The 24,053-nt window shown below is 42.3% G+C and overlaps 1 protein-coding gene across 3 annotated transcripts in view; it reads left to right on the forward strand.

Annotated features, from left to right (window-relative positions):
* The window catches only part of RARS2 (arginyl-tRNA synthetase 2, mitochondrial), a 57,265-nt gene that overhangs the window by 29,987 nt on the left and 3,225 nt on the right, over positions 1-24,053 (forward strand). For all 3 annotated transcript variants that reach the window (XM_074990902.1, XM_074990903.1, XM_074990904.1), the window contains 11 exons: positions 1,355-1,431; positions 6,331-6,489; positions 7,484-7,590; positions 8,226-8,321; positions 10,105-10,165; positions 15,940-16,016; positions 16,717-16,841; positions 19,084-19,151; positions 19,248-19,357; positions 20,199-20,294; positions 23,510-23,584. In XM_074990902.1, the coding sequence (XP_074847003.1) occupies positions 1,355-1,431; positions 6,331-6,489; positions 7,484-7,590; positions 8,226-8,321; positions 10,105-10,165; positions 15,940-16,016; positions 16,717-16,841; positions 19,084-19,151; positions 19,248-19,357; positions 20,199-20,294; positions 23,510-23,584 (1,051 nt within the window). The remainder of the gene's footprint in view (positions 1-1,354; positions 1,432-6,330; positions 6,490-7,483; positions 7,591-8,225; positions 8,322-10,104; positions 10,166-15,939; positions 16,017-16,716; positions 16,842-19,083; positions 19,152-19,247; positions 19,358-20,198; positions 20,295-23,509; positions 23,585-24,053) is intronic.

Genomic DNA, 24,053 nt, shown 5'->3' on the forward strand with positions numbered 1-24,053 from the left:
CCATCTTGGACAGCGCCATGGGCCACACAGCCATGCAGGGACTGGGGAGGGGGTCAGCCTGCACTTGCTCCACCCGTGCAGGGACCCCCGGAATCCAGACATCATGAGGCCCCCAAGACAGTGGAGGGAGCGGCAGGGACATGGGCCAACGCACGGGACCAATGTCCCATTCTCCTGTCCCCTTCTGTCTCCACAGCTCCAGCACCCGGGAGCTAGCCGAGCCCTGTCCATGGGCCACAGAGCCTCATGGCGGAGGGTGGAGAGGCAAGGCTCTTACCGTGACTGGGGACAGCACAGAGCTGCCACCAGGCCGTATGCCGGTGTTACCGGGATGGGGAGGAGGACGTGGGGGACTCTGTACACACCACTGCCCTGCAGGACCTCACTGGCATACTGCAGGAGTGGCTAGCAATGGAGCAGCAGGCCTGGGAAAGGGTGGTGGCCAACCTGGACACGCTGACCCAGGCTGTGACTGTGTACCTGGCCCAACCTGCTGCTCCCTTGTGAGCCCCTCCCACATCCTTCCCCTTCACCTGGCCCCACTCCAACCTGCCCCCCTACCACTGACCCCAACCTCCCTGCCCTGATCCCAGCTGGCCTCCTGCAGCTGTCCAACCTGATAATGTCCAGGGCTGGCTGTGTGGAGGCAGCTCCCGCATTCCTCCCTCCCGCCATACAGGCACTGGCAAGCCAGCGGACACTGCACCCCAGCAATGCCCATATCTCCCCATGCTCCCAGCCCCAGGCCAGTTCTGATGGGGACCCCGGGGAAGGGGGAGGGCTCTTGCAGCCGATGGGGATTTTGTCCCTCGTGTGGGTGGCAGCAAGAGAGGTAGGGCACAGGTGCTATTCCCTGGGAAGGCAGACCCAAAACAAAAGAAGAGTGGTGGAGATCAGACATTTGGAGTGGCCCAGAGGTTGTTGGAGGAGTATTCATGGCAGCCGTATGACTTTGGTATGAGAAATGGGGAAGCACCTTCTTTTCAGCAGACATGGGGGACTGGTATATGGGCTTCAGATTTCTGACAGCTTCCACCTAGATGCTGATATGAAAGATGGAGCCATGAAGTAGTGCCCAGGGATAGGGATTCCAGCAGCTGTGATGTTGGGAGGAATTTCTCACCAGAAGACTTGCCTCTGTCTTTCAAACCAGTCTTTGTCTATTACTATTTTTTCAGCAGTGTAGTAATCATTCTCTTGTCTGTGTCTGGCAAACAAAGCTATGTTTTTAAAATATTTTGTTGTGGTTCACTTGTAAAGCTACAGATTTGGTGATACAAAGCTTTTAATCAAGATACAATACCCACTGGTCTATTTTCTAATATCCCATTTTGTTAATTATTACTCTCTCTAGGTTTATTGGGAGCTGGTTTCCAACAGTTTGGCAGTGAAGAAGAACTAAAATCCAATCCTTTGCAACATCTCTTTGAGGTGAGTTGATTCAAAAGTTAGCAAATAATATTAGCATAATTCTTTCAACATAATTATTAACTCTAATATGTATGAAAGCATATGTTTTCAAAATGTAAATCCTTAAGACACTGATTCCATAATCTACATTATATTCCATGTGGGGAAAAAAAGCAGCATTTATAATACAGATTGAACCTCTCTAGTCTGCCATACTTGGGACCTGACCAGCGCCAAATGAGAGTTTTGCTGGTCCACAGGTCAGTGTTGTCTAGCAGCATTGCCAACACTTCTACTAGGCTCCTAGAAGACATTTAGGGGTAAATTAGAGCTAAATAACAGCACAGAATGCTAAGAGCCAGGTCTGGTGACCATCAACAAATTTATGGGACCACAGGAAACTTGGCTACATCCATAGACCATGTACATGGCATAGAGTCTGGTATACTTACTTGCATTCACTGGGCCACTTCCTACCACTGTTTCCTTTACCTCAAAAGATGCCTTGACTCTGTCTTGGGATCCGTCCTGGCTTTCTCCCAGGTTTGTCTCTGGAGCCCTTCCTCTGGCAACAGCAAGTCTTCACCCTCACTTTCCACAATCAGTAGGCTTCCAGCAGCTTGTCTAGACTTAGCTTGGTCTCAATGACTTGATGTCCTGTCAGCTTTTCAACTGGGAGCTACTGCACCCGCCTGCTCTCCTCCATATAAATTTGCCCTCTTTATCAATGAGAGAGCTACACAGTGATTGCTTCCCCTTCCCCACTAACAGTTATTTACACTGGGCGTGATAATAAATGAAAGTGTTTTTATTTAATAAGTATAAGCAGTAGGATTTAAGAGACTGCAGGTGAAAACAGACAGATCAAAGTAAGTTATACAGCCAAAATAAAACAACACTCCAGCTAACCCTGGTAGAAACTTGTTACATTCAGATTCTTACAACAGCAGTTTGTTCTAATTATCTCTTTCACAAGCTAGGCAGCCCCTTCACTGAGCGCCAAGTCTTCCCCCGTTCAGTCTTAGATGTTTCAAGTAGACATCTTGGGTGGTAAGTGGGGGGCTGGCCACTCCCCCTATTGCTTGGTTTCCCCTGCATAGATCCTTTTTGTCCAAGGTGTGAATTTTTTGTGCTCTGTTCAGACTTTTCTCATCTTGAGTGGAAAAGTACCACATCCAAAAAGTACCACATCCAAAATGATCACCTGTCTTTGTGGGACCAACCACAGTTTGGGCTTAGCAAGAGAAACAAAACCATTCACAGGGGGTTGACTTGATGACTGAGCCATTAAGTTCCTAAACAGTCACTAATGGCTTTTACTAAAATATCTGGACTAATGAAACAGGTTCCCCCTTAATATTTCTAACGTGGCATATAAGAAAGATGCATGCAAATAGAATATACAAATTCAGTGGATTACAGCTTTTAAAATGACTTGTTACATCACCCATTTTGCATCCAGTGTCTTTCAGCTATGCATATTCATACAGATAAGCCAATTTGATGAAGCATAGGAAGGTGCGTGTGACAGCCTGTATAGCACAGTGGCTAAAGTGTAGCTCATGAGCTGCATGCAGTTCTTTCACAGATAAAGTGTGTCTTTTGGAGCCCCTCAAACACTCGCCCTCCCCCTGACCCCTGCAGTCTCTGCCAGTGTTCCCTCAATTTTTTTCCATCCGTGGGCAAAATAAATTTTGTTGTGCACTAAGGCATGTGCAGATGTGCACTGCCATAGGAGCACATGTTGCCAGTTAGGGTAGGTTGTGGGTGCTCTGCTAAGCAGCTGGTGATGCCTGAATCTCTCCTGGGCAGCTGCCCAAGTGCTCAGCTTACAGGAAACATTGGTCTCTACCTCACAGACTGGGGTTGGGGAGGCTCAGGGCTTCACCCCATGTGTCACCGTCAGCTTCTGCCCAGAGGGGAGGACATTTCAGGGCTTCAGCCCCACCAGGTGTGCCTGCCAAGGCTCAGGACTTCAGGCTTGTGGGATATGTCTGAAGGACAGGGGCTGAAGCCCTGAGCCCCAGCAGACAGCTCCTGCATGGCTAACGCATCAAGACCCTCACTCCCCACGTAGCGGAAGCCCCGAGCCTCATCTGACGCCGCAAGACCCACAAGTGCACCTTGGTTCTCAAACTTCTGAAGATTGTCATATGCAGTTTGGAGGGTCAGTAATTTTGGCCATTTCTGCTATGTATTTTGTACTCTCATGTTATCATCTCGCCATAACTATCTTCATTCCACCAAGTTTCCATGATACCTATTATATAAATATCTTTATTTAATGCCAGCCATGCTACTTCACCCCTTAGTATTTAGACTTTTAAGTATTCTTTTTACCATTTAATTCACACAAAAAGCAAGTGAAGATTACAGGTTTCTTTTTAAGTTTCAGCAGCAGCAGCAACTGTGGGAAGAGGATCTTAAACAAGATCTCTCATCTGAACGCAATCTACCATGGACATGCGATAAGGAATGACTGTCACCGGGCACATTTTCAGAATGCTCTCCTGGCTGCACAAAATTGCCTTATTTTATTTTAAGGTGATAAAAGTGAACCATATTCAGAACATCTCTTAGGCAGCAGTTGTTGAAGGTTTCTGTTGCACCTTGGCGGAGGAAGGTTAAAGCTGTCCACTCCAGGGTGAATACTCTGCCTGGTACAGCAGTTTGCGTCTCCCTGCAGTAGAAGAGTAAATCTAACCCACTCACTTCATAATCATGTTTTCAGACACATTAGGACAGATTATTGGGATCAATCAAATCTTGGTGGTTCAGAGAAGACCATATTTTAGGATTCTGACTCAGTGCATCCAAACAGGTTTCACATGCAAACTAGTTATCCATTTGATCCTATTCTCTTCCAGTTTTTTTAGAGAACATTGCTGTTGATTGCATTGTATGTTACAGGCAGAGAGCTTCACTGAACCTTTGTGAGATGAATAAATGCTCTGCTAGATGGTTACATGAATGAGTTACCAGAAATAACCAGATATAGCTTTAAGGCTTTTAGCAGAACAATTTCAATCATGGAGCTGGGCAGGAGCAAATTTTGAATTGTAAAAAGTTCCATGCCCCACTCTTTTCGGTAGCTATCCCAAATGTATAGTGCTGTTCAGCAACAACTTGTGCCTTCTGATATGGAGTTGCATATATCATAGAGAATGTATGATCTAATAAAAAGTTGAACTACACTTCCATCTGTATTGGGTTGAAGATGGCAGCTGCTACTAATCTTGACATTCTAGTAGACTAGCCAGACATTATGTCATGGGATGATGCTTTCAAGTAAATTTAGTTGCTGGCTCAGAAATAAGTGTTTGAGTATTCCAGTGAAATCCACCCAACCAAGTGTTATATGCACAGTGACATGTATGTTTTGCACAATAGAATAATGGTTCTGGCTTTCAGGCCATTCAGCTCTTCTGTCTTTTAACAATACAAATAGATTTTCTCTTTCTCAGTACAATTTAATAGACAGTTGTAAGTACATAATTTAAGAGATGAAGGACTAACTTCAAGGTCCAGTGGTTAGGAGACAGCCTAGAACATAATTCTTGCATGACCTTTACTGTTTAATTTGAATTTCTCTTAATGAACAGAAATGGTTGCAATACTTCTTTCTTCCCTTTGTGGTTTCCAAATAATGTGGTATGTGGTTTTTACCAGTACCCTGTTGTATTTACACATTAGGCAATGTTTGTGTTTTATCATTTAATTCAGGCTATTTGAATCTGGAACAACATAGGCATAGCAACTTTAAGATATCTTTGTTTCATCATGCTTTTCCTTGAATTGATTGCTTAAGTAAAAACCCAGGCTTACAACCCCAAATTACCTCAGTATTCACGGACAAGCATTCAGTGCAGATGGGGTGATATCTAACGAAGTAGGAATTTTTATTAATCCAAAAGACCATTTCTCAAATACCTACCATCTTTGATGGCTATAACTGTTTAACTGTGCCTCTGATTTATATCTGCTATTGATGCAAGTTTGTGTTGTATAGTGGTGCCTTTCAGATATGTATTGAAATGCGATATAAATGTAATATGTTAGGCTGGTCTTCTCTGTGGTTATTTAAAAGGAAAAACTCGTTGGCTGGATTTTTATGTAATTAAGCATATGAGTGAGAATCACGTCTAGTCATAGTTGCACCTTAAATTATGGTTGGGAGTCAGATGTATTTAGTCATTCACAGCTGCAGTTATTGTTTGGTCTGTAAAATCATCAGCAAGGAGGGAAAAACTGAACGTATTCAGTTACTGTTCTTTCATAGAAAGGATTACATTTCTGCTTTAAATTCCATTGTCTGTGGCTAAATTGTGGAAACCCTAATCAGCTCTCACATTTGGCTTGTTGGTGATATTGTCTGGTTAATTCAGTGTCTCTGAAATTCAGGACCCATAAAAAGAAGGGGAAAAGTTCAAAAATGTTTAATTGATGAGAGCATTTTTCCCAGCTAAAACCACTACAGAAGATAGTTTGGCTAAACTCGTGGAATTATTCAAAAAGGAGTCTTGTACACTGAAGTGTTAGTGTCTCACTTACGCTGCAATAATTCAGTAGCCTAGCAGAGTTAATTTATAAAATCTGTCAGAGTGGGACAGTATTCCATCAATGATGACCAGCGTGAGTAAAAATGTAAAATTAAGTCATGCTAAGTTTTTACAGAATTTTTATAGTTTTGCTTTCAAAACTTTACCTCATTTTCTAATTGGTAGCCCTACTGAAAAAAAATCACTGTGAACCTAATTTATTTCTGCCCTTTAACAACTAAAGGAAAACCGTATCCAGCCCTGTAAGCCAGGGTCTATGTATGTGCCTTTCCTGTAGCTCTTCCTCTGTCTTCCCCTTTTATTTTCCTTTGAAGGGAAGATTGTATTTATTGTACATTGTCCATGTGCCATTGTAATTTAGGTATATGTACAGTTCAACAAAGCAGCAGCAGAAGATGAAAGCGTAAAGAAGCTGGCCCAGGATTTCTTCAGGAAACTGGAGGCACATGATGAGCAGACACTGTCATTGTGGCACCGTTTTAGAGACTTCAGTATTGAGGAATATGTCCGGATTTATAAGGTGCAAACTGGTGTTTCTTTGAAATCCTACCATAATCTTCTTTTGTGCACTGTTCCATGATACCAGTAGTTGACGCCTACATAGCACTTTTTTATCCCTGAAATGCCCTCAGCATATCCCAAGTTAAATACATATTCTGCTGAAGTTCAGTCATCCCTGCAGTGGAAGGACCCACCAGGATTGCAGCCATTACACCTTTTTACAGCGTGCTTTACACAAGAGGGAAAGGTAAAACCTTTCCAAATATTCTTGGGCAAACACTTCTCTTTCACTAAAAGTGCCATGGTTTATTTAATATCCAGGTAGAGCATGGTAATCTTGGTTGCAAAGATCTTAGACAGGTTTGTTTTGTGAAATCTATGTAACTAGACATTTGACTTTCCATTCTCGTAATTGCAGAATGCAAGGGAAGTGTGCTGATGGACAAAGCAAATTTCTGACTATGAAATGCATCTTTAAAAAATTCCAGCTCACAAAATTATAAGATTTCATGTCATAAATTTTATAGGTGATATTTTTAGCTTAGATTGCTCTAACTTTATTATATAGAACAGCAGATATTGCACACTCGGTCATGAGAAATTACAGTAACTAAAAATTACAGTAATCCAGGAAAAAAGCTGTCTACAGACATAGTGCATTTAAATTGTAGTCTTCTCTCACCCACTGACACATAAGTAAAACCAGTCTCCATTTCTGTGGGAGAAACTTACATTTAATTTTCATTTGTAATACATATTTATGAATGAATCTATCCTTGACTCTAGGCAAATGCCTTGCTGCAGCAGCTCCTCACCCAAAAACTAAAATGTAATTAACCACAGATTAAATTAAAACCCCAGTCCCTTCCTTGTGATGACAAATACTAGTTGTTCATGGCTAAACTCCATCTTCACTCTCCCCATCATCTGACTTATAGCAAATTTAATGGCTTGAAGAAAATATAAGTCACTCCCTAAGAGTGTTTTTCCTTTCTATTCCTGGAAACTTTCAGCGTCTAGGCGTGCATTTTGATGAATATTCTGGAGAATCATTTTATCAAGAGAAGTCCCAGGAAGTTCTGAAGATGTTGGATGCTAAAGGGCTTCTTCAAAAAACAACGTATGAACAGTTCTTTTGTTTTAATATAGTAGTTGTGATTTTTTTAACTCTTTGCTGTTGTCATATTTCAAATACAAAAAGTTTGGTGGAGGTAAATATGCTGCTCAATAGTAGTATTTTTCCCTTATACAAGAACCTTCATTATAATATGCGAAAGAACACAGTCTTCCTCTTCCTTCTAGCTAATGGAGAAGCACTGAAGATGCAACTAAAACTAGGCACAGTGATACTGTTTCATATGGGGGGGCAGATCTTCCAGGCTATTTACTTATTGCTTGTTGGTTATATAGCACATAGCAGTACATGGTACTCAGTACGTTGAATTAGATGTGTTCCTCTCCTGAGCTAGTAACAATTTTAACTTGTGTGGAGCCAACACTAATAAAAGCTGAGCAACGAGCAGGCAATTCTCTGATATCAGCAAGGGATGGTAAGCTGAAAAAATGGGTTATGAAGGAGAGATGTGAAGGAGTAGAGGGGAACTGATACTGTTCCAGGAATAGAGGGCAACAGAGAGAGCAGTTTGGGGAGGGTTAATGCATGTGTCTCAGTTGATTAGTTTTTCTGGGTTCTGTGCTTCAGTTCTGGCTTGCAGGTATTTCAAATGATTTTATGCGGTGGTTTTTCATTTTCAGCAAGGGAACAGGAGTTGTGGATCTTTCTGAAAAAGGAGACCTTTCATTGTGTTCCACTGTAATGCGCAGTAATGGGACTTCCCTTTATATAACAAGGCAAGTGTCTGTCTGTGCTACGCTTTGGATTTAGTTCAGTGGTAAACTCTTGTGTAATTCACTTGAATAGTCTGTTTTAGTGACTTAAACATTAGAAGCTCCTGTTTTAGGAACATTTCTAGATATTGACTAATAATCAAAATACCTGAAGGTTACAGTCTCAGAGGGGTAACCGTGTTAGTCTGTAGCTTCACAAATAATAGGCAGTCCTGTGATACCTGAGAGACTAACCAATTTATAACTTTGCAGAGACAGAGTAGTTACTTGGAAAAATGGAGCCTCATTTTCTAAAAGACAATGGGAAACCTACTCTGTTTATACAGAGCCTGCTGACGGAGGGCAACGGGGACAAAAGCCCCAGGCCCAGCAATTTGAAAGGGCTCCCAGCCACCACCACTAACTCCAGGCCCTCTAACTTGCTGTTGGAGTGCTGCATGACATAGCTCCAAGGGCTGCCCAGGAAGGGCAGTGCAGCCTGGCATAACATGCCCTGGGCAATGCTGAAAGCTGCTTATTTCCAGCCCCACCCCTTCTGCCCAACACATTGCCCATTCCAGAAGTGAGGAACCACCCTCTACTCCTCCCTCCTCTCCACCCACCTAGTTTGCCCAGGGGCCTGGCACGTCTGTTAGCCCTCCTATATACCTATTAATTCTGGCTACCAACCGTATAAACAACCTAAAAGCTATTCTTTCTGCTTAGCAAATAGCTGACCACCACGAAGATTTAGAACAACTTAACTGTTATCCATGGAGTGATGTATACTAGCACAGTTTGCTCTTCCACATCGTTTTTGGCTCTGCTGATCTGAGAGCTTGTTGTATCGATTGTCACAACTGTCTTTCTGTCCCAGTCGTAGTGCACTTGACCCTTCATGTGCCGGGTGTCCTCATCCAGGAACATTTATGGTATGGATCCTGGCAAGAGGATGCGGCAGCAGCTCTGCGCAATGCTGCTCACCCTCCCCTCCCAGTTGGGAAATTGCAGCACAGGGATGTGTTCTCCTGAGGCTTTTCTCTGTCGCTCCTATAGTGGAAGGGGGTGGTGTCTGGGAGTGGCAGGAAGCACAGAGCCACAGAGTGTCCCACTCCTGTGGGCTTTAGTATTCCCCTGTTTCCCAGGGTTGCTGGATTAAAGAGGTTCAAGTTTATTTGAATCCTGAGGTATTTTAAAATAGAAATACTTCATTCTTTACTTGATACCAAAGGTTGATAAAAATCAGACCTTTTCTAGTGTTTGGGGTGGGAGGACTTTTTTGTGTGTGTGTGTGCGTGTGTGTGTGTGTGCGTGTGTAAGAGAGAGAGAGAGAGAGAGAGAGAACTTCTTAAAGAAATCTGCGTTGAAGAGGTGTTCTGCATTCAGTTTTGAATCTGATCGGTGGCCGTTCTTATGTCTTGCAGGAGTGAGTTCTATAGTCTGTATCTAGGTCCTATAAAGATTCTGTCTTCCTCTCTCACAAGATTCCCCCAATTCTTTGGCCATTTCACTGTCCCAGAAGGGACACAGAAACTAGATTTGTACCATGCAAGTGGTGAGAAAAGCAAGCAGGAGAAAAGACCATAAGCAGATTTTAAAAACCCCCTGAATTCTAAAGTGTGTCCAACAAAGACCAGATGAAGTATACATTGATCCATTTAACCTAGTATCCTCTCTCTAGCAGCTACTTCAGTGCTAGGTGAAAACCCTCCATAATGCACTTGTTCACCCTGGTAGAGAATTTTCCCAGAAGGCAACCCATTCTAAATAATGAAGTGTATTTAAGTTTCTCATTTATCTCTTCCAGAGATCTTGCTGCAGCTATAGATCGAATGAATAAATATAACTGTGATGCTATGATTTATGTGGTAAGTAATTTTCGCTGCACACAACTTTTTGAATGTAACTGTTTTGTTAATGCAGGGCCTCTCTTGCTCCCGTTGTGACTGTGGCACATGGTATCACAATAGGCACTTTGATGGCCCCACTGCGTAACAGCAGTTTGAGTGTCCAACAGCAGGTCTCAATCCTTTTTAACATACAAACATGGCACACAAAATGGCTGAAGATTGATGTGGGACTCATTCTTAACTTGCTCAAAAATAGCTTTTACTTAATCAGCAGGTCATTTTCTAGATAAATATTATTATTACTATTAAATATTGAATCAAGCTACAATTACTTGCTTTTAGCGTAGAAAAGAATATAAAATGCACTATGCTATTGAAGTCATGTTATTAAAATCCATTTATGGAGAGCTTTAAAATCCCAATATATTGTTAGAAATGTGATTTTTATAGTATGTTTACAGTACATGGGTTTCTCCATTGTTTGTTCACTTGGAATCACATATCAAGAGCCGTTTTATACATGTGGGCAATGTAGTTGCAGACTGTGGGCATTTTAACTGAATGGTACTTTCTACATGATTCAGCAATATTAGTAATGGATACTGTGATTAGCACCTTGTCTGTTGGTAAAAATTCTTAGCTTTAGCAATTCCAAAGATACAGAATGTGATGCCTTCAGGATTTTTCAGAGATGGAGGTAGCCTTTTGCAGGTCACTTTTTATTATATGGATTCAGTTAGCATCCTCCTGGAAGCAAATCTACAAATTTCTTGGCAGGTTCCTTATGATGGGAGGGGTTGCAACTGATTTGGAGGATAGGGTCATAATTCAAAATGATCTGGATAAATTGGAGGTAAGCAGGATGAAGTTTAATAAGGACAAATGCAAAGTGCTCCACTTGGGAAGGAACAATCAGTTTCACACATACAGAATGGGGAGAGACTGTCTAGGAATGACTACAGCAGAAAGGGATCTAGGGGTTATAGTGGACCACAAGCTAAATATGAGTCAACAGTGTGATGCTATTGCAAAAAAAAGCAAACATGCTTCTGGGATGCATTAACAGGTGTGTTGTGAACAAGACACAAGAAGTCATTCTTCTGATCTACTCTGTGCTGTTTAGGCTTCAGCTGGAGTATTGTGTCCAGTTCTGGGCACCGCAGTTCAAGAGAGATGTGGAGAAATTAGAGAGGGTCCAGAAAAGAGCGACAAGAATGATTAAAGGTCTAGAGAATGTGACCTATGAAGAAAGGCTGAAAGAATTGGGCTTGTTTAGTTTGGAAAAGAGAAGAGTGAAGGGAGACATGATAGCGGTTTTCAGGTATCTAAAAGGGTGTCATAAGGAGGAGGGAGAAAACTTGTTCTTCTTGGCCTCTGAGGATAGAACAAGAGGCAATGGACTTAAACTGCAGCAAGGGAGGTTTAGGTTGGACATTAGGAAAAAATTCCTAACTGTCAGGGTGGTCAAAGAGTGGAATAAATTGCCAAGGGAGGTTGTGGGATCTCCATCACTGGAGATGTTTAAGAACAGGTTAGATAGATGTCTATCAGGAATGGTTTAGACAGTAGTTGGTCCTGCCATTGGGGCATGGGGCTGGACTCGATGGCCTCTCGAGGTCCCTTCCAGTCCTAGTATTCTATGATTCTATGTGTCTGGAGATGTCAGCACAGCATGCTTGGTATCATGTTTTCATTAACAAGTATAATGTTACACAATACAACGCCTTTGGAAAAATCATTGGACACCATAAATGTAAAACCAAACCAGACCTTTTTTAACTCTTCATTTTCTGGCTCCAAGGAATTTCCATTAGCTTGTCTTCTCCTCTTGTGACATGGGAATAATATGTTTTCCACCACTGGCAACATGCTGTATTCCTTGGCATCAAGGGGTTGCATGCCAACAGAGAAACAATGGCCAGGAAGTTATGGACATCGTTACTGATGTAGAATTAGCTGATGTATGCAGTGCAGTTGTGTTTGCTCCTGTGATTACCATGAATTACAAGAGAAGGACAAAATGGAAATAACAAAACGCTTAGCACCAAAAGAGAATGAAGGCTGAAATCAATAATAACGAGATGAACCAGAGTTGACATCGTATGTAGAACGAGGACGAGCAGCAAGCTAACGGTATTAGTGTCCAGTTTCCTCAACTTTTTATAATTGTGCAATCCTTTTGTGTAAGTTTCTTAGTCTCCCTGGCCTAATATACATGCAACAAAAACTGGAATTTGCACAGTAATTATTTTGATCATTGAAATTATGGTATCTCTGAGAAGTTAGAAATGGAGGTCATCTGCCTGGTCACTTGGTCCATCTCTCATCTGTACTCTATCACAATGAATGTGTGAAATAATTAAGGGTTTTGGATATTGCTACTAATACTTTCTGTCACTTTTTTTTTTTTTTGTTGGCTGAAATTTATGCCTATAAAAATTAGTGATTAGTAGCTATTGTTAGGCAGACGGCGTTTAGGCCTTGCCCAATCATCCCTCAGAGCTCTGCCAGTGACCTGACTGGCCCCAGGTCCCTCATGAGCAGGCGTTTCAGTGTTACTGAATTTTACCAAACTTCCTGACTGTGTTTTTATAATGTCCATCAAAAACTCACTGCATCACGTGGCCCCAAATGGATTTAACTCCAGGTTATCTGAGGTTAGACTTCGTGAACCTAGCTTACAGTTCTGATGACTTTTAGTCCATATTTGTAGGCAGTCAATTGTTATATACAAATACATTTTGATTCCCAGAGTTTAAAAGCTAGTTGGAATTTACTCAAAGTTCCCTGAGTATGAGATTATAATATTTCAGAAGAGCATCAAACCAGTTTATTGCTGGCAATTTCACAAAGTACTATATAAATTCAGTCATAATAATTGTTTGTTTAGCCAGCCATTTATTTAATAAGGGATTGTAGAAATGTAAGCGTATGAGATCCAAAAAGGCATAAAATACTCTACATGGTACGGAAGCATTGGTGAGGATGCCATAATTAATACTGAGTTCAATGTTGCACTTAAAGCAGGGAATGAACAACTTTGTTATATGTGAAAAATGCAGACTTTGAATTTCTCATATACTTAGAACTCACACCATAGGCTACATTTCAATATTTTTATAAGGATTAATGGTCATTTTTCACAGTTATTTTTCATAATTGGAAGTTTCCTGTTCAGCAGAGCCCTTAATTTTGTAGTCTAGCATCTCCATGCAAAAACCTTATGGTTGTGATTAAGCTATTTTAGTGTTTGTGCACCTAGAAATGAGTCTTTAAGAAATCAATTTAATTCCCCCTTATGATGTCACTTGAGGGCAGAGTTAAAATTATATGAGTGCCCTAACTATACGTTTCTATATCATTAGCCAGTTTGGGATTCGTTTTGGTGAAGTGTTAGCTGTGAATTTCTTCTGGGTTTAGAACAATTGGTTTTGGAAGAGCTTCCAGATGCTTGTAGTATAGTTTGCTCTAAGTTACTTATATATACTCTCAGCTGTAACTATGTTTGAACATGGTTTTTGTTGGGAATTTTTATGCTATTCTGAACATTTTTATCCATTTGAGACTACGATAAAAACTGTAATCTTATACATTCCTCTTGAATTTACACCCTAGTTAAAGGGCACTGTCCAAAATGGTGGTTGTAAAATTAGGTCAATCATATGCACAACTACAAAATGAAGAATAACTGGCAAGGCAGTAATACTTTTGAAAAGAATCTGGTGGTTCTTTTTCAAGTGATTGGTCATGTCCCTTCCAAGTGTGCATTATTTTGCACTTAATAATTCCATCTGTTTTGTTTGCCCATTCCCCATCTCCCCCCACACAAACATTTTTAACAGTCACCTTTGGACTTAACTACAGTAAACCCTTTGACATCTGGCAACCCCAGGATCAGGAGGTAGCCAGATATTTAAACATGCCGGATATGCAGGAGGTTCTAATACATGTGGGATGCGGTGGCTCATTGCATGAGGAGCCATTCTGAACAGCACATGGCCATACCGCACATGGAGCCACTCTGGGCAGTTCACGCATGGCCAGCTCGAGCATGGCCACACCTCATGGGGAGCTGCTGTGATGCGGAGAATGGAGAAGCCAGCAGCCGTGATGGAATGCCAGTTAATAGAGAAGTCTGGTTATTTTAATGCCAGTTAAAAGAGAATTTTCTGTATTTTCAATAATTTTGTATCATCTGCAAACTTTGCTACTTTGCTGTTCTTTCCCTTTTCTAACTCATTAATGGGTATGTTGAGCAGCACAGGTCTCAATATCCCAGGGGAACCCCGTTGTTAATGTCTCTCCATTGTAAAAACTGACCATTTATTCCTGATCATTGTTTCCTAACCAGTTGCTGATCCATGAAAGGACCAGCCCTCTAACCCAGAATAGCTCAGTTTGCTTAAGAGCCTTTGGTGCAAGTCCAAACAAACTATATCAACTTTTGTTTGTTGGAACCCTCCAAAGAATTCTAGTAGATTGGTGAGATATGATTTTTCCTGTACAAAAGACATGTTGACTCTTAGCTGAGCGTGATTTGTCAGGGATGCATCTGCTAATTCTCTTATTCATTACGGTTCCAACTAGATTGTGTGGTGATGAAGTTAGAATCACTGGCCTGCTGTTGCTAGGATTGCCTCTGGAACTTTTTTTTACAGGAGATGCTGAAGGATGGCAATGCTGGAGAGGCAGAAAACGTACCCCACACCAAGAAACTGCCTTGTGGTTGTTTGTGGAAAGCCATCTATAGGCGCTTCTGAGTTTCTATTGTGACAAAGCCCTAAGCTTGTCCTCCTTGGGTCCTGCACTTTGCGGCAGTTTACATGTGGCTTCAGAGACTTGCCGTGTCCCTGCTCTGCCTCCTGTTCTCACAGAGGCCTGGGTCACGGCATAATTGAGCCACTTGCATCATTGGCACAGTCCAAAATACAGTCAGTAGTGGAGAAGACCCCCTTAGGTTTGCCCAGTCTCCTCCTACCCTCTAGGGCTGCCCTGGGATGTGCAGTGGTCTGGGGGGAACCCGCACACCTCCCACATGTACCAGGTTCCAGCCCAGGGACCCTGTGCAGCTGCAGCTACCGGGCGTCCCTCGTGGTGCAGCAACTGCCTCCCTGGACCGCTTCCACTAGACGCTTCCCCAGTATCTTCCTCATGTGGTTGCAGTAGCCCTCTCTTCCTGGGAGTTTTCCTTCCACACTCCTTCCTTCCTCCTCATCCATCCTGTATCTCCTTCCCCACTGCTTACCTGAAGGAAAATCTTTTTGAAGGGTTCCACAGGCCTTAATTAGCCACAGATGCTGAATTAGCAGCAGGTACTGGTTTAGCCTGCTGCTGCTGGCTGATCCTGGATAAGCCTCAGTCTCTACGAAACATAAAGGCACACATCCAGCTGCCCACATATTTACCTTCCGTGAGGCTTCTGTAGCCTGATGCGTGTTGTGGTCTATCACACTATCCAGTATTCATATTGATGATGTAAATCAAGTGCCAGTGTCAAGGGCTTCAAGGCTCAGTCCTGGGTATGAATGTCTCCTTTTTGGTGGGAGATTTAAATTCAAAGGTGATATTTACAGAAATTGAATTCCAAGGTCTGTACTAACTAAAATTATACAAAATAAATGGTTTTCTACAATATAAAGTATTTTATCAGTGGTAAGACACTAGAGCATGTAGATGAAAAGTACTTACACTGTTACGTCTTTCAAATACAGTCTGTTTTCCTAGACCTTAGCTTTGCTGTCTCCCTGCCTAAGCAGCTAGGTCTTCTAAAATGCACCCATTTTTTCCCCAAGACAGATAAAAGTCAAAACACTCACTTTGAACAGCTGTTCCAAATACTGAAGCTCATGGGCTATGAATGGGCAGAAAGGTAGGTGTGGGTATCACAGTTGCAACATTTTTGTTGGGGTGGGATATATTAAAAAAGGAAATACAAGAGCAGTGATCATCAAAAGTCCTTTAATAGGCCCCAGGAGGCTCCTTGGTATGAACATCAGGGAACATAAAAGCAAGAAGTGAGGAAGTATTGCCTACCAAATACATCACACCTCAGTATCAGTACAATGTACTCAAATAGTAATAATCTTAAGCACTAATATACTTTTGAGTATCAGAGAGGTAGCTATGCTAGTCTGTAGCTTCAAGAACAACAAGAAGTCTTGTGGCACCTTATAGACTAACAGATATTTTGGAGCATAAGCTTTCGTGGGCAAAGACCCACTTCATCAGATACTTTTGAGTGTAATATTTGACATCCTGCCACTTTTAACTTATTGTACTGATTCTTCCATTTTAAAACCTAACATAGGTTCTGGAAAATACCATTCTCCTAGAGTATATGAATAGCCAGATTATCATAACGCTAGGCCTTTCCATCTAATTATGAGGTGTGGATGGAGATGTGTTTTTTGTAAGCGAGGTAATGATGACATTGCCGAGCTTTCTATGTTGAATGCTGTTTGTTAAGCTGGTACTGTTACATCCTGGTTCAGGGCCATGCCTGGATAAAAATTACAGTCATTTCTGTTACTTAAAATATGATTTGAAATGTCCTGCTCTTTTCCATGCAGGTGTCAGCATCTCTCTTTTGGGCTAGTGCAGGGGATGAAGACGCGAAAAGGAGAGGTGGTTTTCCTGGAAGATGTTTTAAATGAAGCTCGCTCAAGGATGTTACAAAACATGGCTTCTGCAAAAAGTTAGCTGCTTCAGGTCTTATTTATTTCTCATGAAATATTTCCATGCAGAGTACAATACCCTTTCTCCTTTCCCTCCTCCATCACTCTCCCCAGGCCAAGTAACCCAATGAGTTCTGATCTTTCTGTTTTTTTTTCATCCCACGATGCTGTGAATAAAGTAGTAATAACATCTTGCTCCTCCATAGCTAGAATCAAAAATAACTTTCCCCAAGCATAGGTAGCCATACAGCTTGCATAACACGGAAAGAACTTCGCTGCACAACAACCCTGCAGCATAGGGAAGCTATGGTCCCTTTTGATGGACAGGCAAGTCACTTTTATCCTAAGATGATTCAAATTAATGCCTGAGCTGGGAGCAGAACTCAGGAATAAATAGCACTTGAGCTCCTAAACCACTTCTGAAAATGGAACTTAGTATCATCACTCACACAGGCACTTCTGAACAGATTACTTACTGCCTTTCATCTTGCCGTGCCTCACTTCCTCATTTGTAACACGGCCATATTTCCCTAACACACAGCAGCGTTCGAGGTGTTCCGTTAATGTTTGAAGTGCTCAGATATATGCTGAAGCGGGGGAGTTTCCAAAGGGAGATGCCTTCTATTTGTTGCTTTGAAATTCCTTCTGTAGTCATAGGGACTGTTGAAGTATCTAGAAAAGAACTCCTTGTCCTCACTGATAAGGCTCTGCATAACTGGGGGCTATCTCTATCTCTTGGGAGATCAGATGTGGCTGCAGAGTTTCGTAGACCAGAATCAAAAAGATCCTCTTCCCTAGAATGACTGTGACAATCTGTCTGGTAGAAAACTGCACTAGGATCCTCCTCAAAATAGGAAGAAACTACCTAGCCAGAAGGTAAAAATTATCTGAATTTAAAAACAGAGAGATTTAAATAGAGTAAGAGTGTCTGGGCTGGGGGGAGGATAGTTCAAATACAGTGAATATGTTGCCTTGAGATGAGAGCTGGTGCAGCTGGAGCTGACATCCCTTCCAAAACTGTGGTGATGTATGCTGAGGTTCTTAATGGCAGTGGGAAGAGCGCTATGATCCCTGCCTAGTACTGTGTGCTCCTCTCGAAGGTGTGGGAGGAGGGAATAGAAATAAAATAGTCTCGTCAGTGGACTGCTGCAAGCATGAAAGAGCTGCTGTTCACCAGGGAGCAATTGCTGAAAGCAGTCATAAAATAACTTTCCGGTTGAGTCTTACAACAGATGCAATGAAAAGTTATCCTTTGTTAACCTATTTATCAGTGATGTTCCAAGACAGATGAATTAGTCTCAGAGTGAGAGACTTAAGAAGATCTGTCTATTTAGCTCATCTAAGGGAAGGCTTAGTGGGGATTTGATCACAGTCCATAAGTATTTGTGTAGAAGATGATTTCAGATTGTAAAGGGCTCTTTAATCAATCAGGCAAAGATGTAATAAGATCCAGTGGTGTAAAGCTGGAGCTAAACAAATTCAGACTGCAAATAAGGTCCACACTGGAACAATTTAACGAGGAATGTGCTGGATTCTCCATCACTTGAGATTTCTCTGAATGTCTTGTTAAAAGATATGCTGTAGCTCCACCAGAAGTTATGGATTTGAAGCAGGAATTACAAGGTGAAATTCAATGGCCAGTGTTACACGGAGAGTCAAACTAAACTATCCCCTTTGCCTTAAAAAGTATATCAGTCATATCGAGGATGAGAGAATATCACAAACACCATCCTGGGTCAGACAAAATGTCCATCTAGCTCAGTACCTGTCTTCCTACAGCAGCCAATGCCAGAGGCCCCCAAAGAAATGAACAGAACAGGCAATCATCAAGTGATCTACCCTGTTGCCCATTCTCAGGTTCTGGTAAACAAGCTAGAGACACTGTCCCTGCCCATCCTGGCCAATAGGCATTGAGGCACCTAGCCATGAATTTATTTTTGGAACTCTGTTAGAGTCTTGGCCTTCACAATATCCTCCGGCAAGGAGCTCCACAGGCTGACTGTGTTGTGTGACAAAATACTTTCCTTTTGTTTGTTTTAAACCTGCTTCCTGTTAATTTTATTCGGCAATTCCTAGTTATACAGAAAGGCAGCCTAGACCTAGAGTGTTTTACATTGAGACTGTTGGCCCTGACATCCTGACAATTTGTCTGTCACTGATATAAATGTTAATCAGATGTGTTCTACCACCAGCTGGTTCTAGTGCTGGCCTAGGAGCCAGAAGGTTGCAATTCATGGTCTGTTTTTGCTTGTATCTGTTCAGCAACTAAAGAACTGGAAAACCCTCTTGAGACTGCAGAAAAGATTGGGCTTGCAGCACTCATAATTCAGGTCTGCTTTCTGATTATTCCTCCTTCTGCGAGAGAGAATAAATTAGTGCTGGTAACACTACTACGTGATGCTGAATAACAGCTGGTATCATTTTAGGATTTCAAGGGTCTTCTATTATCCGATTATCAGTTTAGCTGGGATCGGGTTCTCCAAAGTCGGGGAGACACAGGCATATTTTTGCAGTACACCCATGCCAGACTCCACAGGTAAGGGCAGTCCAAAGTACAAAATTTTTCTGTTTCTGTTTACACCTTTTTAACTGCAGTGACTGAATAACATTTGTGATAAAACCTTTCCTCAAGATTCAACGTTCTCATCCATTCATTTGAGACCTCACAGACAGGCAAACCAAGCGAAATGAAACTTGCAAGTCCTCCCCCTCTGGCTGGGACAAGGGGCCTGGCTACACTGAGTCTATGTCATAGTAGTTCCTGGCTGCTCTTATAGCCCCTTAGGATGGCTGGTGAAAATTAGGGCACGTCAAAGAGTGGTCCTCAGTTATAGTCAAAGAATTGGGCCTGGAGTCACCTAGAGATGCTAAATACTCCTTGCTGGAGTATTTAAACCAAGGCTTAACTAAACTTTTACTAGCTGCCGTTACCAATTCCAGCCTTAAGTACATGCTTTTGTGATCACCCAAAACCTTATCAAGGCATGTTAAAAATCCATTAGTGGACGCTTTGGTCAGACTATCAATGTGGGCATTGTATGTCATACTCAGAATTGATTTTTCTACAATACTAAAAAGGTCAAAATGGACAGTGTCCTTTTCAACTGTCTTGTTTTGTCAGGACGTCTGAGTTACTGGCATGGGTACGTGCATTAATGCTGGCTCCAGTAAAACAAGCTTTTGTCTTGGATTTGGATTGTCATGGATTTAAATCAGCTAGTCTAACTCCTGTGTTGTAGTCCGTTGCAAACAGTGTATCTAGTTAAATCAGATTCACATTTTGCTTTCTTTTAAGTGCACAAGAGTTTTAATTTTTACACAGATTTGCTGGTGAGGGTTTCTTTTTAAAGTTATTTACCGAAGCCTTTGTTTTCTAGTTTAGAGCAGATGCATGGGAATGGGCAACTGACTGACATTAAGACAGCTTGTTTACAAGAACCACAGGCCATCTCGCTCCTACAGCATCTTCTCAGGTATTTACTGTTTGTCTTTGCAAGAAGCAGCGTATCCTTGGGGTTTGATGCCTGCATGCAGACTAAGTTATTAGGTGGCAGTGGAAGAGCAGAAATGAACATTGCAGGCAATAACTTGTTGATCATTGGGCTTGCTCCAGAAGCCCACACCTGTAATACACATTTTTAGATGTAAGTAAATGTGTTGATTTCAGAAGTCACATGAAAAAGTTTATGTGGGGAGAACACTGCTGAGTAAATGGGTGCCTGTTACTAGCTGGTAGTTGTGCATTGTTGTTAATGAGTGAATATTAGTACAGATCTTTTGAAAATGTAACAAGCTGTATAAACATTATCATTATAAACCTATTCCTGGTGAGTGGGGACTCTAGATCGCATGGGAAGGGGATGGGGAAATGCTCTCCGAGATCCATGAAGGGCACCTACATCCACAACCAATTTCTGATAACTGTAGTTTGTATCTTGTGCTTTTCACTGACAATTTGCACCATTCTGACAAAGCTGAGCAAGCATTATTACCCCTAGTTATAGGTGCGGTATCTCAAGCACAGAGAGGTGTGAAGACTTGCCCAGCACCAAATAGAAAGTCAATGGCAGAGCTGAAATGGAGCCAGAATTCCTAAGCTTTGCATCCTGCTGCTTCTCTTCTGACCATGTGGTCAAGATCAATAGCCCAGTGAAATTCTTCTGTCACCCACATGCCTAGGCCACTTCTTAGCTGCTTGAGGCTGCTCCATTGCTTTGATTGTGGCCTTTGGCAATATAACAAAAATAAGTGGATTTTGAACTGGTCAGTGCTGTGTATTGTTAACCTAGATCAGGGTTCTCAAATTTGGGTCTCGATCCTATTGTAGTGGCATTGTTAAGGCTTGTGTTGTCCCTTAGGCAACAGTTAGTCTGAAGCCCAAGCCTCACTGCCCAGGGCTCAGGCCAAAGCCCCGGTGCCCACTGTTAAGGTTACACATGCCCCTGCCTGGGGGTGAAGCACCTAGGTTTCAGCTTTGCTTCCCTCCCACACCAAGGACAGGGGGACCTGGGTGGACTCAGTCTTCAGTCCCCCTCCTGGGATTTTGTGGTAACTCTTGTCAAAAGGGGATCACAGTGAAATGACCTTTGAGAACCTCTGCCCTCGATGATGATGTTTGTAGCCTGGTAAATCCCTCTGGATGGTAGAATTGCAGTGGCACATCTTCCTTGCAGAAGCTGACTTACTCCACTCACTGTAAGAACAAACATACACGCACTGTCTAGCCCCCATATGCTGTCTGTGATGGTGGTCAGTGTCAGGTACTTCAGCAATAATCAACAGACCAGGCAATCATCAAGCCATCCATCCCTTATCCACTCCCCAGCTCTAGCAGTTAGAGGCTACACAGGACAATACTTTGGGAGATCTGCTCAGAAATTTTCTGGCAAAACTAGGGCTCAGTCAGAAAATCTCGGTTTGTTGAAACCAGAATGTTTCACAGAAATGTGTAGATGAACTTCGGATGAAACACAGGTGGTTCAACCATGTGGCGGGCCAGGGCAGCAGACCCAGGGCTTCCATATTCTCTACCATAGTACTGGGAGCCCCAGCTACCTACAGGTGAGACTCCCAGCTTAATTGGCTGAAGCTGGAACCTTGGCATTTGGGCTCCCAGGATCAATTTCAAAAAGCTGAAAACTATTTTTTCCTCCCTATTTTGTCCTTTCAAAGTACATTTAAAAAATGGGTTTTGTTCTGAAGCAGAATGGGTTTTGTTAGAATTATGGTCAAATTCCCAAGGAGCAATGAAACTTAAATTCTCCCCCCCTTGTCTCCCTAACACACACTCCAGGGCTTAATATTGTGATGCTTTTTAACGCGGCTCATTCCCAAGCAAGTGGGACATGACCAAAGAAGAGAGATGGAATGGGTTTTGGGGAGAGGGTGGTTTTTTTTAATTTTTTTTTTTTATTTCCCATGGACCAGAAATGCTCACGTTCAGCAGGCTCTGCTCCTTAGTTTATTTCATGTGGCTAACAGACTGAAGTAGCGGAGAGAAACTTCTTCATTTAATAGCCTCTTGATAGCTCGAGCAACTGCTCATGGTGTTCTTAAGCACGTTTAAATGGAACTCAGCTTGTAACACTGATCCCTTCACTCAGGTGACCAGCCACAGTTGTTCTTTTCCAACTAAAATTACATCCTGTGGCAACTCAGGTCCCCTTTAGGCTGGCAGTTGCCAACTGCTACATTTCCCCTAAGAACCTGCAGAGGGCCACCGCTGCAGCACATGTGCATTAGGCTGTGTGCTGTTTGGGGCTGGAAATAATTTTGTCCTGTGTTTTGTGCAGCATTTGGCACCAAGAATTCCTCATCCATGTCTGGAGCTCCTAGCACTGCAGTAGTACAAATAATAAACCAGTTGATTTTGGGTGTGCCTGCAAGGTAGGTCAGTGGGAAGCAATTGTAGAGGTGCAGTTCCTTTAAGACTGTTGCCTGATTGCTGAGGTGTCCCCAAAGCCATCCTTACTATGTCCACTCCCCAGATGTGCTGTAAGTTGACCACAAGAGAGACTGCTTACCTGGGAGGCTCTGCTTTTCTAAGAATGTGCTTTGGGATGGGAGAGCTTGGAAATCTGTCAAAGAGCAGAGTGGCAGAGGACCCGCTTTCAGTCCTACCTTGAAGCTCAAAGCTAGCAGGCGTAGGGTTATTTCTACAGCCAGTCACAGAGAGCACACGGCCAAACTGTTTGCTGTTGATCAGTACGTGTTTGAATTTTAGTATTGGTTTTCATCTCAGCTGTCTGAATTTCAGTATTCTGAAAACAAACATGTTTGTTTGTATCTACTAATTGTAATTTTATGAAAGTCCCTTTAGTTGCTTAAAATTCTGCAGGCCCTTTATAAAAAGGCCACATCCTTTAAGGTACTGCTTTCTGACTGTGCTTCAAGTGGTCATTTATTGGAGGCTTTTCTTCTCATAAGCACCCACAAGCAGTAAGATTTAAAACAGAATGTAATATTCCAGCAGCACCCATTACTTTTATTGTCTATGCTTTTGACCACCTGCTGTGAGCTCTGAAATCTACAGTATACATTCAGCGAGTTTTAAATGTACTTCAGTATTACGATACTGTTCCCAGCAGCTGCAATCACACTTTCTTTATTCTTGTTGTAAGAACTTCTTTAGTTATTTCTTCTTGTGATTGCACACTGAGTTCTGAACTGTCCCTTACCTTCTCCCCAGATATGATGAGGTCCTGTATAAATCCTCTGAAGATCTTCAGCCCAAGCACATTGTCAGCTACCTTCTAACACTCAGGTAAGGAAAGAAATATTTGCTATTGCTGAACAGCTTTACTTTTCAGCTTAATTAGAATCAAACTCCCATAGAATCAACAAGAGGGCACAGGGAGATCTAGAACCTCCAGGCCTCTGGGTGCTCTGGAACTAAACTCCACAACTGGCCCTTGTGGGTAGAACTAAACACACAAATCTGCATCCCTTTATACATGGAACAGGGCTGGACCTACATCTAAATGTTGTGGCTCAAGCTTTTCTCTTGGAGGAGGGATGAAGGAGAAACACAGGAGAATTGTGATCACTGACATGGGAGTGGGAATCCCCACAGTGCCCAGACCAAGTAAACCTTTGGTCCATCGGAAATATTTGCAGCGTGTTCTTCTAAGATCTTATCTTCTTTTATGAGGCAGCTGTAGGAGAGAAAATTCCTAATTCAATCCTGGAAAGGACCATTTGCTTTTCAAAGCTCCTGTATAAACTGATCCAAG

Source organism: Carettochelys insculpta, chromosome 3 (genome assembly GCF_033958435.1).
Source record: "Carettochelys insculpta isolate YL-2023 chromosome 3, ASM3395843v1, whole genome shotgun sequence".
In the NCBI taxonomy this organism is placed as follows: Eukaryota; Metazoa; Chordata; order Testudines; family Carettochelyidae; genus Carettochelys; species Carettochelys insculpta.